General features: G+C 39.9%; 1 protein-coding gene across 1 annotated transcript; it reads right to left on the bottom strand.

Annotated features, from left to right (window-relative positions):
• Positions 1-4074: 4074 nt before the first annotated feature.
• On the bottom strand, positions 4075-10713 carry LOC111266300 (uncharacterized). The gene is made up of 5 exons (XM_022843672.2): positions 10605-10713; positions 10055-10191; positions 6578-6856; positions 6081-6310; positions 4075-5758 (listed from the first exon to the last, which is right to left on the bottom strand). Exons 2-5 carry the CDS (start codon positions 10173-10175, stop codon positions 4343-4345), a joined length of 2046 nt encoding a protein of 681 aa, XP_022699407.1. The 5' UTR covers positions 10176-10191; positions 10605-10713; the 3' UTR covers positions 4075-4342.
• Positions 10714-15083: the final 4370 nt, after the last annotated feature.

Genomic DNA, 15083 nt, shown 5'->3' with positions numbered 1-15083 from the left:
TAAGTTTAATGAAGAAATGGGTACCGGACATAAAACAGCTAGAATGTCCCATCATATATGGCTTATCTGCTTCGGATATGTGCACGGAGGTCACCTCAGCTCTTGCCATCACTTTGGTCGATGCCCCGACATTCCTTGATACAAGAAATACCAGCTACACGTCCGTATTGCTCAGGATGTCATTTATTATCTAACGAAACGGGAGAGTGACGTCTGGCCTATGCTTACAGGCAATATCATGCTGAGTTTACGACGAAACCAAATCCCCAAATAGAATAACCCTTGTCAACTAAATATGCACATCTAACTTAGGTATAGTGATATAACATAAGTATAACGACATATTCGAAAATACGAACTTAACATGGACGTATATATGTTCACTATTAAGTTGTTTTCATTGATTTTACTGTATAAAACACATATTCAGCCATTCATTTTGACAAATTATATAACTAACTTGTACAGCAGAGCAGGACGTTCATGACAGCCATCTATCCTCTATGGCTAGGAATATTTATTTTAAGTTTCTTCCAGATTGAGCTATCCTGTATTGTTGCATTTTTAATGACATGCCTTATTGTTTATTATGCTTATTTTCGCGAAGCATATCTTCTTTGCCTGCTCAATAAACCTAGTAAAATAAACACTCGGAACAGAAGTTTATATTCGAAATAGATTTGGTGAGATTGCCATTTAGTGAACTGTTACTTTTTAATAGCGCAAAATATTTATTGAAAACTGACGATACCCTAGGGCTCTCAGCTGGCAGTATCCAGTATACTACTAAAATTCTGTATTTCTTTGTTTGTTGGTTGATTGTCCGAGCCAAATCAACCCATCCGTATGGTCAGACTGGGCTGATTTTTGGCGGGTCGCTAAAAGGACCATCGTGAGAAGGGCTTTTTTACTGGAATGAGATGTTCGTTTGGCAAAACGCAATGCTTAACAGTTTGCTGCAGTATTTTCCCATACTTGTTTATGAGACGATTGCAGAAGATGAGGTGTTCTATTCTTCGAAGTTTTTGTTGAATCGTTTTCGACTGACAAAATGGTAGTCGATTATTTACATGGACGTCTATTACATATTATTTACATGCCTGTTGTTTTTAATACCAGTCGAAAGCTCTCGCTGACGTAGATCAAAATGCAATGTATATACACCTATACCCAAATTTTAGTTTTCAGGTAAAAATGCCCCCGAAGGACTAAAGCTAAATACGGCGCCCTATGCGTGCGCATATATAGATCTCAATAAGATAAGTAAAATGCAATACACACCCCCTATCCCTAAAATAAATATTTTGATGTGAAAATGGTTAGAAACCTATTAAGAGGTTTGCTTCGCTCACCACAGATGGATGAAAATGTCTTCCGCGTTATTCTTTTGTTTTGTTTTGTTTTTGAGTGAAATTCTGATAAATATCAATTGGAAAATCGTAGCCTTTTATATAATGACTATTTTAGTTGAACAGTTTTCTTTTTTTTTCGAAAATGTGCTTTTGAAATAATTTTTTGAAGAAACATAAAAAAAATACTACGCAAAAACAACTTTGTAGACGTGAATTTCTTACACTAACTGATAGATCTAGATCAACTGAGTAACAATGAAATGAATTTTTTTTTGCTAGAAGTCGTTGTGGAAAAGATATTTATAGGTGCCCGTCGAAAGCTACCGATAGGCTGGACCTGTATCGACCGAAATACCAATTTTCAGGTTGAAAGTGCGTCTGAATGAAAAGAGGAAACTTAACATACGTAGAATTAATTTTCGTTAAAGTGTTTCCCTTTTTACTTTTTAGAGAAAAAAAAACCAAACATGTCACGAAAGAAACGTAAATATTCGTTATGAAAAGTTAACAAAACATATTTAAGTTTCGGTGACGTCTGGTGGACCAGAATAAATACATCAAACAAAACCTATTAATAAAGAACAAAATATATATATGTTTAAAAAGCGACGTCCCAGGAACAGATTCAATACATTAGCTGTATCTATCAAAGGTCGTTCGAAAACTGACTCGATTCACATACGTCTCCCAGAGGTCCGCTGCCGTTCCAGAAAGAGAATCAATCAGCTAACACTGAAAAAAGTCCCGTAGTTACGTTGTAGAAACCCACAAAAACCCAACATATTGCAAAAGAGACAAATCTAGAGTCGACTGAGCTACCTAGTAAACGTATTAAAACATGGTGATAAGATAATGCAGAAGGATAACAGGTTAAGTGGAGCAGGGAATTATAGTGCGGTAACTGTTAATGTATATTTATTTTGTTTACGTTAGGTTGGGTGTAATATTAATAAATCAAATAAGTTGACGGCAAAGCGAGGAGCGAGTAAAGCCCGCGAGGAGCAAGCAAAACCCGCGAGGAGCGAGCAAAGCCCGCGAGATCGTCTAGCCCATATACTATTGAAACTCTCACTCTGTTTATTTGCCTGATCCAAATCGACTCCGTAGAATAGCGGAATTAACCTAATTTTCTTTTCGAATAGCCAGAGTTTCATTCTGAGTTTTTTTTCGCTTAGAGAGGCTTTTTTTTTTCAATTAACATTAGTTGGGGCAAACGGGTTGTTTTGCGCTAATTATTCAACAACCGTTGAGATTCTGAGAACTGTTCATGTCACAGAACTGTTCCTTCAAGCTTTGAGAAATGGGCGATGCAACATTAAATTCGTTTATAATGTGGACGCTTAGGTGATGGTTTGTGCCGAAGTAGCTTATAAATCATGTTTTGTAGTTTGGCGAATAATTTCGTTCTCCTATTAGAAGGCATAATGTTATTGTGTGAAGAAATATAAACTGTTTTGGCATACATTTCATATTCATGCATTAAATTTATACTTTTTTTAAGTGACGTGGCTATCGAGATCACGACAGCGTTCCAGTGGAAAATTAAAAGTAACCCAAACTGGCGCCCCGCGCACACTCAGAGATTAATTTTATTTGTATAGGTGAGGTAAAACTTCCCGTTAGGTTTATATTAACAATTTCGAAGTTGAGCTCAGTTACTGGAGTAGCGAGGTACATGCAGTGGGTTAACAGATTTGTTGCGAGAAACTATCGAAGTTACTGAAACATCCCTTTCAGCACGGTAACGTATTATTGGAGGAGAACTATAGAATAATGGTGCCAAGATAATTGAAACACGAACAATAAGTAAGAAATTGACGAAATTATAAAAATATGACTACTATAATCGGACAGTTGCAATGGAATAACAGCATTAATACAGCAAGAAGATGAAGAAGAGAGAAGTTTGGACGCACGTCTATAAATGTCCGTGACTGAGTAGTAATCGGCGTTGGAAATTAGGACTAGAACGGACGAAATATTAGGACTGGCAGACGAGATAACTGTAGCGTGGCATCTGGAATAGTTAAACAACGATAGGGTCGACCAAATGCAACGGGGTAATTATTTTTAGTAGATTTACTCAATCAAGAAAAGTAATTACTGTCACAGAATAAGGGAATCTTCTGCGCAAATTTCGACTGCAAATCGATAGAAATGTAAGTTTGTTGTCGACTTGTAGTTTACATCAGGCTAGGTGCAAGGCGGAGCAAGTTCGTTATGTTAAATATAACATCAAAGAATCAAATTAGTTAAATCAACAATAAATCAAACGCTAGGCGAAGCGCGCAAGTTCATCGAGTCAGAAACAATTCTTGAAGTATTTCCTTGTAAGACGCGGTTAACACGGGGTGCTTTCAATACTGAAACTCCATCAGCTTTCAAGGGTTTAAGTGTGGCCATGAAATATACATGAAAGCTGGCTAAGGCTAACTTTCTCTGCGCAATAGACAAGAAAGTGAACTATCTTTTAAGTTTAAGAGTTTAAGACTGGCTATCCAGTCCGTTGTGAGTTGCACTCAAAGATATCCTACAAATCACATTTCGATTTTAAACTATGTATGTTGAAGGTTCGGTAAGTCGTATCACAGGAGGTTACCTTTTTCATGTGCTATTGGTAACAAACGTATTAAAGTAACTCTAGAAACCTTCAACTAGAAACCACAAAAGATTTTCTTTCCTGTTGCTTAATCTGAATACACTGAATAATAAAGCGCACACGTCTTATGGCTAAAGCATTGCGTTTATTTTTGGCATTCCTTTTTAACCTGTGACTGGCTCATGTGAATTTGGTCATTTATTTATCTACGAGGAAATTATTTCTAACACTTCTCCCTACTTGATGATTACAGATTGCTAATTATGTTCTCCATAGACAAACACAATTCCCGACATAGGAGTTATTATGAATTACCGAAGCTGTTCGCGGTCTGTTTGCAATGAATAGCTTGAGCTACTTTCATCTGTTCAGCTGCGGTTGGAGCTATTCATTAAATGAGCTGTTTCTGCCCCTCGAGTTTGGGCACTTCGGTCTCCGTTTGAGGCGCAACGCCCTTTACGGACAGTGGTGCAGCAACAGGTTTGTTAATGACAGTGTCAGCGGCCGCATCTCCACTCAGTTGTTTTGGTAGGGTTTTCAACGAATTAAATGTTTGCACGACTGGTCCGGGTACGGTCATCTCAGACTCGCGTTGCGAAGCGATTAAAGGTTGGATGGGAATAGCCGTCTGCGTATTTGCGGCAGCACCCACAGAATGAGATGTAACCGTGGCAGCTGATCCAGGCTCTTGCAGCGACATTACACTCGTGGCTTGTGAAACGATAGGAACTGAACTAGTGACAATGGCTGGATTCACCGACTTCGCTGTGATAGTAGGGTGATCTAATTGGGACACCACATGAGAAGTAGGAACATGAGAGGCATTAACATCGTTCGGCGAACCGATAGGGCTGCCGGTTGGGTCAATGCCGGACGTAACGGGTGGAGGTTTCGCAGCTTCGATAGTAATCTGTCCTGAAATTATAGCGGCGGCTGGTTTTTCCGCAACAGCCGGTCCATGGGAAGATTCGGCCGGCACTAAGGGGACGATTATTTGTTGGCTCACGTCAGGCTGAACAGTAGACGGGACTTCTTGCGCAAATATTTTAGTGACTACGGCGGTTACAGGTACTTCGGGAGTTGCGGCCATGCCTGTTGGAAGCTCAGGTGTCAACTCCAGTGAATCGGTTGGTTTTCCTTGGCTAACTGGGGAACGTTTTGGCAGTTGTTCGGCAGAGTAAACGGGAACGTCTTCATCAGCCGGTTTCTTGGGTTTTTCGTGAAGATTTTCTAGATCGGTATCCGTAGTTACAACGGGCTTCAGAGCAGCCTCAGGGAACGACGTTGTTTCTGCTGCAATTTGTGCATTGCTTAAAGGTTCACTCATAGTAGGCAAAACGGTTTGTTGAGTTCGCTTTTGGTTGCCGCTCAGCTGTTCGACCTGATTAGTAGCTTGAGAATGATCAATAGTCTCCACCTTTTCTGCTCTGGCCTGAGCCGAAGCCTGCAGCTCGGGCACCGAAGCTTCTGGTTTGAGTCCCTTTGGGCTGAGTTTGGCTACGCTGTTTAACGTGGTAAAGGAAGTATCTGGAGCAGCTGTTGCTTGGGTGATTGGCGGTTGAGAAGTCGATGCTATGGACGGCACAATAGTTGTACTAAATGTCACACTCTGCATATCTGACCTACCTTCAGCGGGAGCTGTAACTGCATGGACTGTGGGAGACGCTGGCATCGTGGTCGTGGTACTAAGCGAGTTTTCGATTTTCGGACTTTTTGGAACAACCGCAGCTCTTAAAAGCTCCGGTGCCAAAGTAGTAGAGCTACCTGAGGTGGGCTTGATTTGTGGTCGTTGCCTACCGATATAACGCTGCAACAAAAAAGTTATCGTTACCAATTAAAATAACAAACGCTTTACAAGAATTCCTTTACAAATACTCCGAACCAAAATTTGTTTATCTATACAGGGTAAGCTATTTACAAATGGACCTTACTATTTCCGTAAACACGCAGTCACCATGTACTTAATAGACAAACTGGCCGTATACTTGCAATTCTCAATATTAAATATTAAATATATAAATAAAATAAATATATAAATAATAATAAATAGTATAAAAATAATAATAATATATAATAATAAAAAAATATATAAATAATCATAAACATCAAGATTAACTGTAAATTATAACCTTGAGTCTTGTGCAGGCAGTATCCACATAATTATCTATTTCGTCCCAGAAGCGCTCATTCTGTCGGATTTCATCCAGTTCCGAAAATATGCTCTGCCGAACCTCGTAGGTGACGAGTGTGGGTACAACAAGCCGTCTTGCTTTGCCCTCCTTAAATAAGGTATTCTCTTTGACGCCAACCGTATTGAACAAGACAAGGAGAGGGGTCACGATATTTTCTGCCACGCTGCCTGAAATGATGTGAAGTAACATTAGAGCGGACAAAAGCTACTACTAAGAATAACTTGAATATAATTACATCTCATATATTTAAACTCCGTGACCCGTGTTTAACAACAACGAGATAATTTTCACCGTTTTGTATATGAAACCCTTCTAGCCTATAAATTATCCATGATTATAAATAAAAACGAAATAGAGTTGACGAAATATGCTACAACATGAATTAAAACTTTACTGTTGACTATATATATATATATATGTAAAGCAACACTTACTAGGCAGCGACTGAGTGACATCCTTGACATAGGCTGCAGATTTCAACAATTCCGATACCCGTGTAATAAGGCCCTGCGCTTCTGAAGAGCCCCCTTCTGCATGAGCTTGAAGAACATGGTCTACACCAGTAAGATCCTCGACAGATTTCTGCTGGGAATGCGGCACAGGATAAGCAGGAGCAAATTCAAGCTCCGCGGTCCTTTGATTTACGATCGATGTTTCCTGGGCCTGAACCGCAGCCTTGACTGCGAGACTTCCTGATATATCTGGTACAACTTCTGCAACATGACCAACGATAAATATAATGTTGTAGATGTTCGGATAACATATCACTGATCTGAGAGTTAGATTAATGTTTGCTTGTGATTCGATAACTTCTACAGTTTATTTTTGATATATATTTGAAAAAACATCATGTTTTAAGTTTCCCTCCAAATCTAGATGTTTAACCAGTTTATGAAATCTCATATTAGAGGTTTTCATCTTACTTAAACAAATAGCATATGACACATGTTTGTACGCACCTACTTTTTATCTCTTTATCTATTAATGCATCGTTAAACCTTCTTTGTTGTTCTTATAATCTGACATAACTTTGTTGGATCAACCTAATTAGAAATTTGGCATACTTTCGTCGAAGCTTCTCACTCCGTTCAAATTACTTTCAATCACATCTTTTTTTATTACTTTTTCCTTTTTCTATTTCACTCTTCCTTTTCCTTGTATGCAGATCTTCAATATATATACGACGTCATCATCAGATACATTGCATATATCACATAGGCTGTATGTTCTAGAACTTACCTTGAATAGCGTATTGTTTGCAAGTATCTGTTGCATCCTAATCGATGGATCATAACTGTCGTTTATACCCATGAAAGCCCATTTGACCTGCACTATTTGAGTGCTTTTACCCTTCTTAGCCCATACGTTATTGGCGTAGTTTCTTCCCTACTTCTTTGTTGGTTGCATCGAGCCCGGTGACGTGCATTAGATAAAGTATGGCGTCATGTAAAAGATGGTACCCGGGTGCCAAACTGATCGGATTTCGAAGTAATAAGTTTTTTAGGCTTTGCAGGGGTTATTCCGGTAAATCGCGCTTAGTGGATCATTGCTCTTTGTCCTATAAGATCCTTACTAACTACAAAAAACTGAGCGCATCTCAAGCTAATAGAAGTTTCACTCTTTTTTTTCTAACAACTTTTACTATTCTTAATGGGTGGACAACATCTCGAAGTCGCCTTTTTACCATGGTATCAAGGGATAGTCCCACATTTAAACCTCGCGATAAACTGTTAAAAAAAAATTAATCGTTGCGGTTTATTCCAGTGGAATCTGGAGCGGTATTTAGATAGGTATCGTTATGCAGCTTTGCATAATTCGCATATTCAAATACGGAAATATGTGCAAAATATTTTTGAGGAGATTTTTCCACCGTCACAATGAGGGATGTATGTGCAGCATGCCATCCGTCTAGAGTGGCGAAAGACGAACAGTATGAAAGAGAAGAAGAAACCTAAAAGCCACTAAAATGCGGGCGTAAATGGTGCAGAAGACATAAACGCCTGCACAAAAAAATTGTGGATATAACTTGAGACATCACACATCGCTAGAGAGACCTAACGAATAAGGAGAAAATATTTCCTAAAAGAGGAAAATGCTCCCACCTCCTTAAAGAAAACACCGCTCATACATGGGATACGCCTACAAGACCGACTGTGTGAACCCATGGCACTTCCCAGTATCTTAAGACTTAGCAGTGTCTCAAGAGTCTTAAGAGCCAAAAGCTGTAAGGCACTCGTAACCGAGAAAGTCGTTCCGGTGATTGCTGAGCCGGTGGCCTTCACGCGAGACTAGTACCATAAGACTGACAAAAAGCAGCTCCTCATTGAAGGGTATACCAACAAGGCCAGAGGAACACGCATTTGAAGGTCGCGTGGAAACGTGCACATCACCGCTTCCGTAGTATGCGTAGTAGTGCCTCGTCACTGCAATTGGTGGCAGCGAAAAGAAGGCGAATTGTTCAAGGTCAGGTAGTAGTCATTTCAAAGGTAGATTAGCTAGAAGGCTAAGCTGTAATGCTAAGGTCTGTAGTGGAACGCTTGACAGAGCGGGCGGAGGAAGACGCGCTGCCCCTGAATTTACCACTACTCGTGGATTGAGAAATAGATTAAAACGTCGGAGACAGCAGCAAGTGTCTATGGTTGATTGCATAAGTGCATGCTCAAGTTTGTTTATACACTTCTTCTGGGCCTAGCTCAGCATCGATCCGAATCGTTTGTAAGCAGCACGGGGATGACACGGCGTAAATTCAAGACCCATATATTCGAGTAGTTCTTAAGAGAAGCACCGCCGCACACGGCATACTACGCATGTGTCTATAGAACTTAAAAGAACATTTATCCAAAGAAAACGTTTCTCATTAGAACATTTCAATTGCTCTTTTGGTTCGACATGGAGTAATGGAATCATGCCGAGGCGACGACTTGATGAACCATCTGACTGTAGCGCAGCCGTGAAGCTGTGCTCCATGCGAAGCTTGCGAGCGACTACCAGACACGTCTATGTGTAGTTGGAATCGGACCGTTAATGGGGTCAGCCACTAGCATGTTAAATAGCTTGCAGATCTATGTATGCTAAGGTCCAGAAAGTCGTCCCGAAGAGAGGATTGCATCGCAAGTAACAACGAGGTTCGATACATTATTGTGAAACGTAACAAACAATTCGTTCCGGATAGTACCCGGTTTGAAGCTAGGAGACCTTAAAGCGGCAAATGTCCGAAAAGCGTGACAGAAGGAGCCACGAAATTATTGTTAAATTTAATAAGATGCTCCTGGGTAGATACTCGTCAACGAGCTCCTGTGTCAAATCAAAGGGAATATAGCGCTATTGCGTTCAAATTTAAGCCGCAATTATGTTACGCCACTCCGGGAAGATAGGTAAACATGCAAGCCTCCAAAAATCGTACGTCGGTTACTAAAGCGCTTCCATATCGACTCCAGGGTATACCTAAGTTGGAAGAGCGTGGCTTGGTGTGAAAGTTGCCAAAATTTAAAACCTAGAGGCTAAACGTTCCCGTAAAGGCTCTGCCTGAAGGGAAGCTCTAATTCGAGAAGCAAAGCAAGCGGGTGCACAAAGCGTCCAGGTGCGTACGCCCAAGCGTCAATGGGTGCCGCCTCAACGATCGAGAAGAACCATCTGGTTTGAGTACACAGACTTCCAAGGAAAGAGTAGCTCTGAACGCAGAAGGTGCTAGATGTTACATTGGAACATCGACATCGGTGACACGATCGAGTGTGACGGCGTGTGCTAATATTATATCTAATTTTAAATATTTTCGCCGGTATCGTATATATATATATATATATATATATATATATATATGCACTATTAGTTTGGGTACTAAAAAAGCAGCCACTTACTCAGCAATGAGGAGATTCAAAACGTAAATAAAGATACTTTGTTGACCTACTTACCCCTTCTGGAAAGTTGATTGGCGCCTTGATCGAAATCTTGGATACCTTGCGTGGTTGGGGCCGCTAACACAAGCGCACTAGTTGAAATCACTACACATAACGCCACTGCACGCGCCCTCATTTTTAATACCGGTCGTCTTTGGATTCAAAATCAATAATCAATTTAATTTGTAATTCACATTCGTCTTTCACAGCTTTCATTGATTTCACAGATTTTTGTATTTTGACTCGTCAATTTAGCCTTATTATGCTAACCACCCTCTATCTAGAGCCTAGTTACCATAACTATGTGAATGTATGAGAAAACTATGAGTCACATGCTACTGTAATGTCTTGAAACGACTCTTTTCAAACGAATAAAACAATTGTTTTATATTCGCTTTTAAACTCGAGAAGATGCATGTATTGTAGTTCTAGCTACACATTCTAGTACTGTCGCTATAGCAAACCGTTATTCTTTTGGGCCTACAGTTGCTGGAGTGTTTTGTTGTACTATGTGATCCGTCTGTGTGTAACCTATGTGTGATGGCGCTTTGTAGTGAGCTCTTACCGTGCGTGCGCAGAAGACCGCCGATCGATGAAGACTGACGCACTAGCTTGCTAGTCTGCGGGCTTTTGAGGGGGTAGTCCCATCACCTAGAGGTCTCACTCGGTCCACTAGCTGCTGCTCGGCCGCTCTCGCAGCGGCCAGCGCGCACCCGAAGGAGCTGCTTCGCTGCGCAACGCTGAATCCTCCCTCCCATAAAGAGAATTCACACACTCGCCCTGCTGTGTCTGAAAAGCTGTCGAGGCCGAGGAAGGCTGAGCATGGAGCACGCAGGTTGTTCTTGCATTAGAAGCGCCAGGCGTAGCAGCAGGAATAACGATTGCTGATGGTGTGATGAAGAAGTAACATTACCTGTAGTCGAACGCCTGTGAAGCTCACGATCTTAGAATGCACGTGAGCCTCTGCTCTGTTTGTGCTGCAATTGGCCGCCTGCTGGCGAAACGAGCCTCGTTTCGATTTTTCTATTTTCTTTATCTCCTCCAGCGGGGGACTGCTACGGGCGATGGGACGAAGAGGGGAACCCTGTTTACCCGCTTAGTTCACAGTTTCCTGACTTCACCTTTGGACCTAAGGTTCGACAAAGAAGACTAGCTGATGATGACGATTTCGATGTCGCGCTAACTGTGATAGGCGAAAGCCAGTTGTGCAGCTTTTTCGTTGATCCTGCATCCGCGGCGCTTGCTCTCCTCTCCAGTGCCCCCCAGGAATGTGATGACTTAGAAAGGGGTGCTTCGGGCGAGTTTTAAAAGCAGAGAAAAACTTTTTAGTTAAATAACCTTAACCCAATGAGTCTATTTAGTCAGTTTCCCGTTAACGATATTCTATAGTTTTTTCTATTCACCGCAAAATTTAAGGGTTGAATAGCCGATTTCGGATTTATTCATGCGAACAATGATTGGTATAGATTTTCGGAGCATTGTACTAATTATGATACTTCTCTAGTTTTATTTCTAACTCAAATAAATAAATACTGTTTTTTTTTTTTTTTTTTAATTCAAATAATATTCTGTGAGATCTTGCAAGTAGAAACACCGATTTAAACCTAGAGTTTTTCGACCGCTCGTTTTTTCAATATATATGTATATAACGTCATGTCAGCGACATACGAAAGATATTCATTGTTATCCCCTGATTTACTGACCTCAGTTTATTATTTTCAACAACTTATTTGAGTTAAAATTAATAGATTTATTGACATAACAACAAAACGAATTGCCGCTTTTTCGAACGATCTGCTCCGGCTACATACACTAGCATGGAATTCGTCGACTAGGTATTACAAAATTCACAATGCAGTGATCGTCCGGTTGATAATTATCCTGCAAACCGCACGTTAGATGGTAAAGCCCATAATTTACAAATCCTGTTATAGAATGGCAACTGGTTCTATTTGGGCGCTTCTATTACCTGCCAGTTATTGCAGAAATCAAGAAAAGCGGCAGCTTAACCTCCGCTATCTTCTAATGTCGACTTGCAATAAGCGCGCTATATGCTTCAAAACCTAAGAGGCAGCTTGTGAAGCCCTTGGGCGAACGTTGGGGCTTTTGCCAACTAATACACCAAACGATTACGAAACAGTGCATGGAGGCCTAGTATAAACTTTACAAACGCTGGTCTGGTCGTGTCTTGTATTGCCAATCTCGTATGGTTAACATTTTCCAGATGACCAGAATCCCGTTTGCTGCGATTACCTCACTAGTAGCCCTCTGACATCTTTCTTGACGGTTTTTAAAAATCGTCCCAACGTCTAAGAGGAACAGTGCTTGCAAACCTTCCTTCCCTTCCAAGCTTCATGGCTAACCGGTGAAAATCATCTTTAAATATAAAAAGAAGGTTCGCAGGAGTGTGTATACACCAGACTATAATTAAGGTTTGATAACAGTGTACGGTTTAATTGCACTAAGGAAAACAAGCTTTTTTTCCATACCCCTATAGTAAGCAAAGCCAAATTGGTTATGTTGCAATTCATATACAGCAAAATTAAGCTTGTAACAGAAAGCTCCACAATTCCCAATGAGTACTGGCGTACAGACCCACTGAAAGAACTCCAGCTGTTAGCACATCTCCAGCCAGCAAAATCGGTTTATTTACATACTGTCACTTAATTTTTCAAAAGTTACACAAATCAACATATGATTCCTCTTTCTTCTAAGTAATGGACATGCAAGAATAGAAAAGTGATTCGTATATGTTGCTCGCTTTATCTACTGTTTTCCTCACTGTGGGAATTAGACAGATTGCAAGAAGTGAACAACCCACAGCTGGAAACCGAAAATTTATTGGTGTTCTTTGCACGGTATTATAACTGCAATTATTCTCTTTTTACATAAAAGCTATCCATCTTATCGTTAGTGATTATCTTATGATCTAGGCTATCCAATCAGCAAATTTGCCTCTGCCATATGAACAACATCAAAACGACTTCATACAAATGCAAGCTACTACAGAGTAGTATGAGGCCAAAGCGACGTGATAACTTTGAGTGATGAATTTCTTAAGGGCAACAAAACGTTGGTTACTGGGTTCATACCGATCTGACAGTTCGGTAAAAAAATAACCACACTGCTACGTGCTATTACTCTAAAATAATGTTTCATAATTTTCCATCTATTTGTAGACGTACCAACTTTTATACATGCGAAACCAATATTTATCTAGACATCTCTCTAAAAAAAGTATCTCAAAAACTCTACTACCTCGAAACCACGGTACCTCCCAGATGTAGACCAAAACTTGAATTTCGATGGTCGTTGGTAATGCAGTCATACAGCAAAAGGTGTATGGGCTGACATTTTAGCTAAAACCAGCTGCTGGCTCAAAGTAAACTAGTTGATACTAAGCAATGGATAAACTAAAATACCAACAATCAGTTCAAAATAAGAAGCAGGAAACAGCCTCAATACTAAATGTCACATATGTACATACATCAACCACAGTCACTGATGTTCGAGTGGATACAAATGTTAAAGACAATGATGTCTACTATGGTCCCAAGATACTATTCTACACACTAGGCTCAATAAACGTGTCTTATGCACCCAATTGTAACTGTCTGACACTCTATGAAATGAACAGCTATAAAAATCTGAAACAGTACAAAACAGCCTGAAGTGGGACATATATGTAGGACATACGTTAAAAAATCTATAACTGGAGCTCCCATGTTATGTAAATTCTAATAAATAAACGTAAGTCTAAGCGAACCTGTATATTCTGGTCTCATCAAACTCTACCTAAGATACGGCATTCTTCTGTGTAACGTAAACTTTCATTTGACCATTACACATATTATAGTACTACAAAAAATAAGCTTTATTTGTATGCTGTATACGCACACCTAGCCAAAATCCAAACAGTTGAAAACCGCTTTGATATCAACAAGAGTTTCATTTAAGTATACAGAATAACATAAAAGATTAAGGAAGACCTCAGCCAATATTCAACAAAATTACTTGTCATTAAGTCAAGCTTAATCGAGTATCGAATTGTTTATGTTAGAAAAATAATTTGAAAATTTTCGACAAAACATACTACTGCAATATTTACCCCAAAACGCTTCAAGCAACCATTTTGTAGTCACCGTTATTAACATTTTTTTAAAAGTCATGTATGTAGTAAACTCATGCATCTAGAAGCCTTAACTTTTATACATTAGAAGATAGCTGTGACAAACTGTAGTTAAACATTGACATCTGCCTTTCTTTCATAATTATGATAATTATATACCCATATACCATGTATGTTTAAGTAGAAAATCGTCTGCCATACCTGCCACACAAATCACATATTGCGATATCAATACCTTACTTTATCACGCAAATACGTATATATTGTTAGTTCAATGGTGGGTCCATTACAATGAAAAGATTGTAACACATGCTAACCAACTCGTTAGATTATACCTTTTTAAAACTGAAACTTACGTTTATTAATTCTAAAACATAGGCGATTAGCTACAGCAACTTTTGTTAGCAACAGTAATAACAGTTATCATAAAGCTATGTGATACTGCGGTTATATAAACAACTAATAAGACAAAAATGGGCTCCTAGAAAATCGATATAATTATTTTATTTTTCAAGAGACAACTGATCCGACCTACTGCTGCACCCTCTTCAAAGATATACACCTCATGATGCCGTGCGGGGGTGAGTAAGATATAGACGGCGGCTGGATGTGACCGGTAGGGGACAGCGATTTCGACTGATTGGATATCACCAAGCGACGCTGCTGTGGGACACTGCTGCTCTGCTCCCTCAGAGTGAAATGAGGGATGCAAATAAACCAGGTACCCAAAAGACGACAAAAAGGAGGAGACAGACACTCTAGGGGCTTCTGGATTAAAATCTAACAAGAACTTGGCCGAGCGATGCGAGAGGCTATTGTTTTATAACAAACTGTGCAAACCTCCATTTGTTCGTGACTCTTATAAAACACGTGACCTACACGATAACCTAACTCAACCAATTTTAGTGCTAAGCT

Source organism: Varroa jacobsoni, unplaced genomic scaffold, assembly GCF_002532875.2.
Source record: "Varroa jacobsoni isolate VJ856 unplaced genomic scaffold, vjacob_1.0 scaffold_1070, whole genome shotgun sequence".
NCBI lineage: Eukaryota > Metazoa > Arthropoda > Arachnida > Mesostigmata > Varroidae > Varroa > Varroa jacobsoni.
The sequence above is the reverse complement of the archived record's forward strand: the minus strand, read 5'-3'. Positions and strand labels throughout refer to the sequence as shown.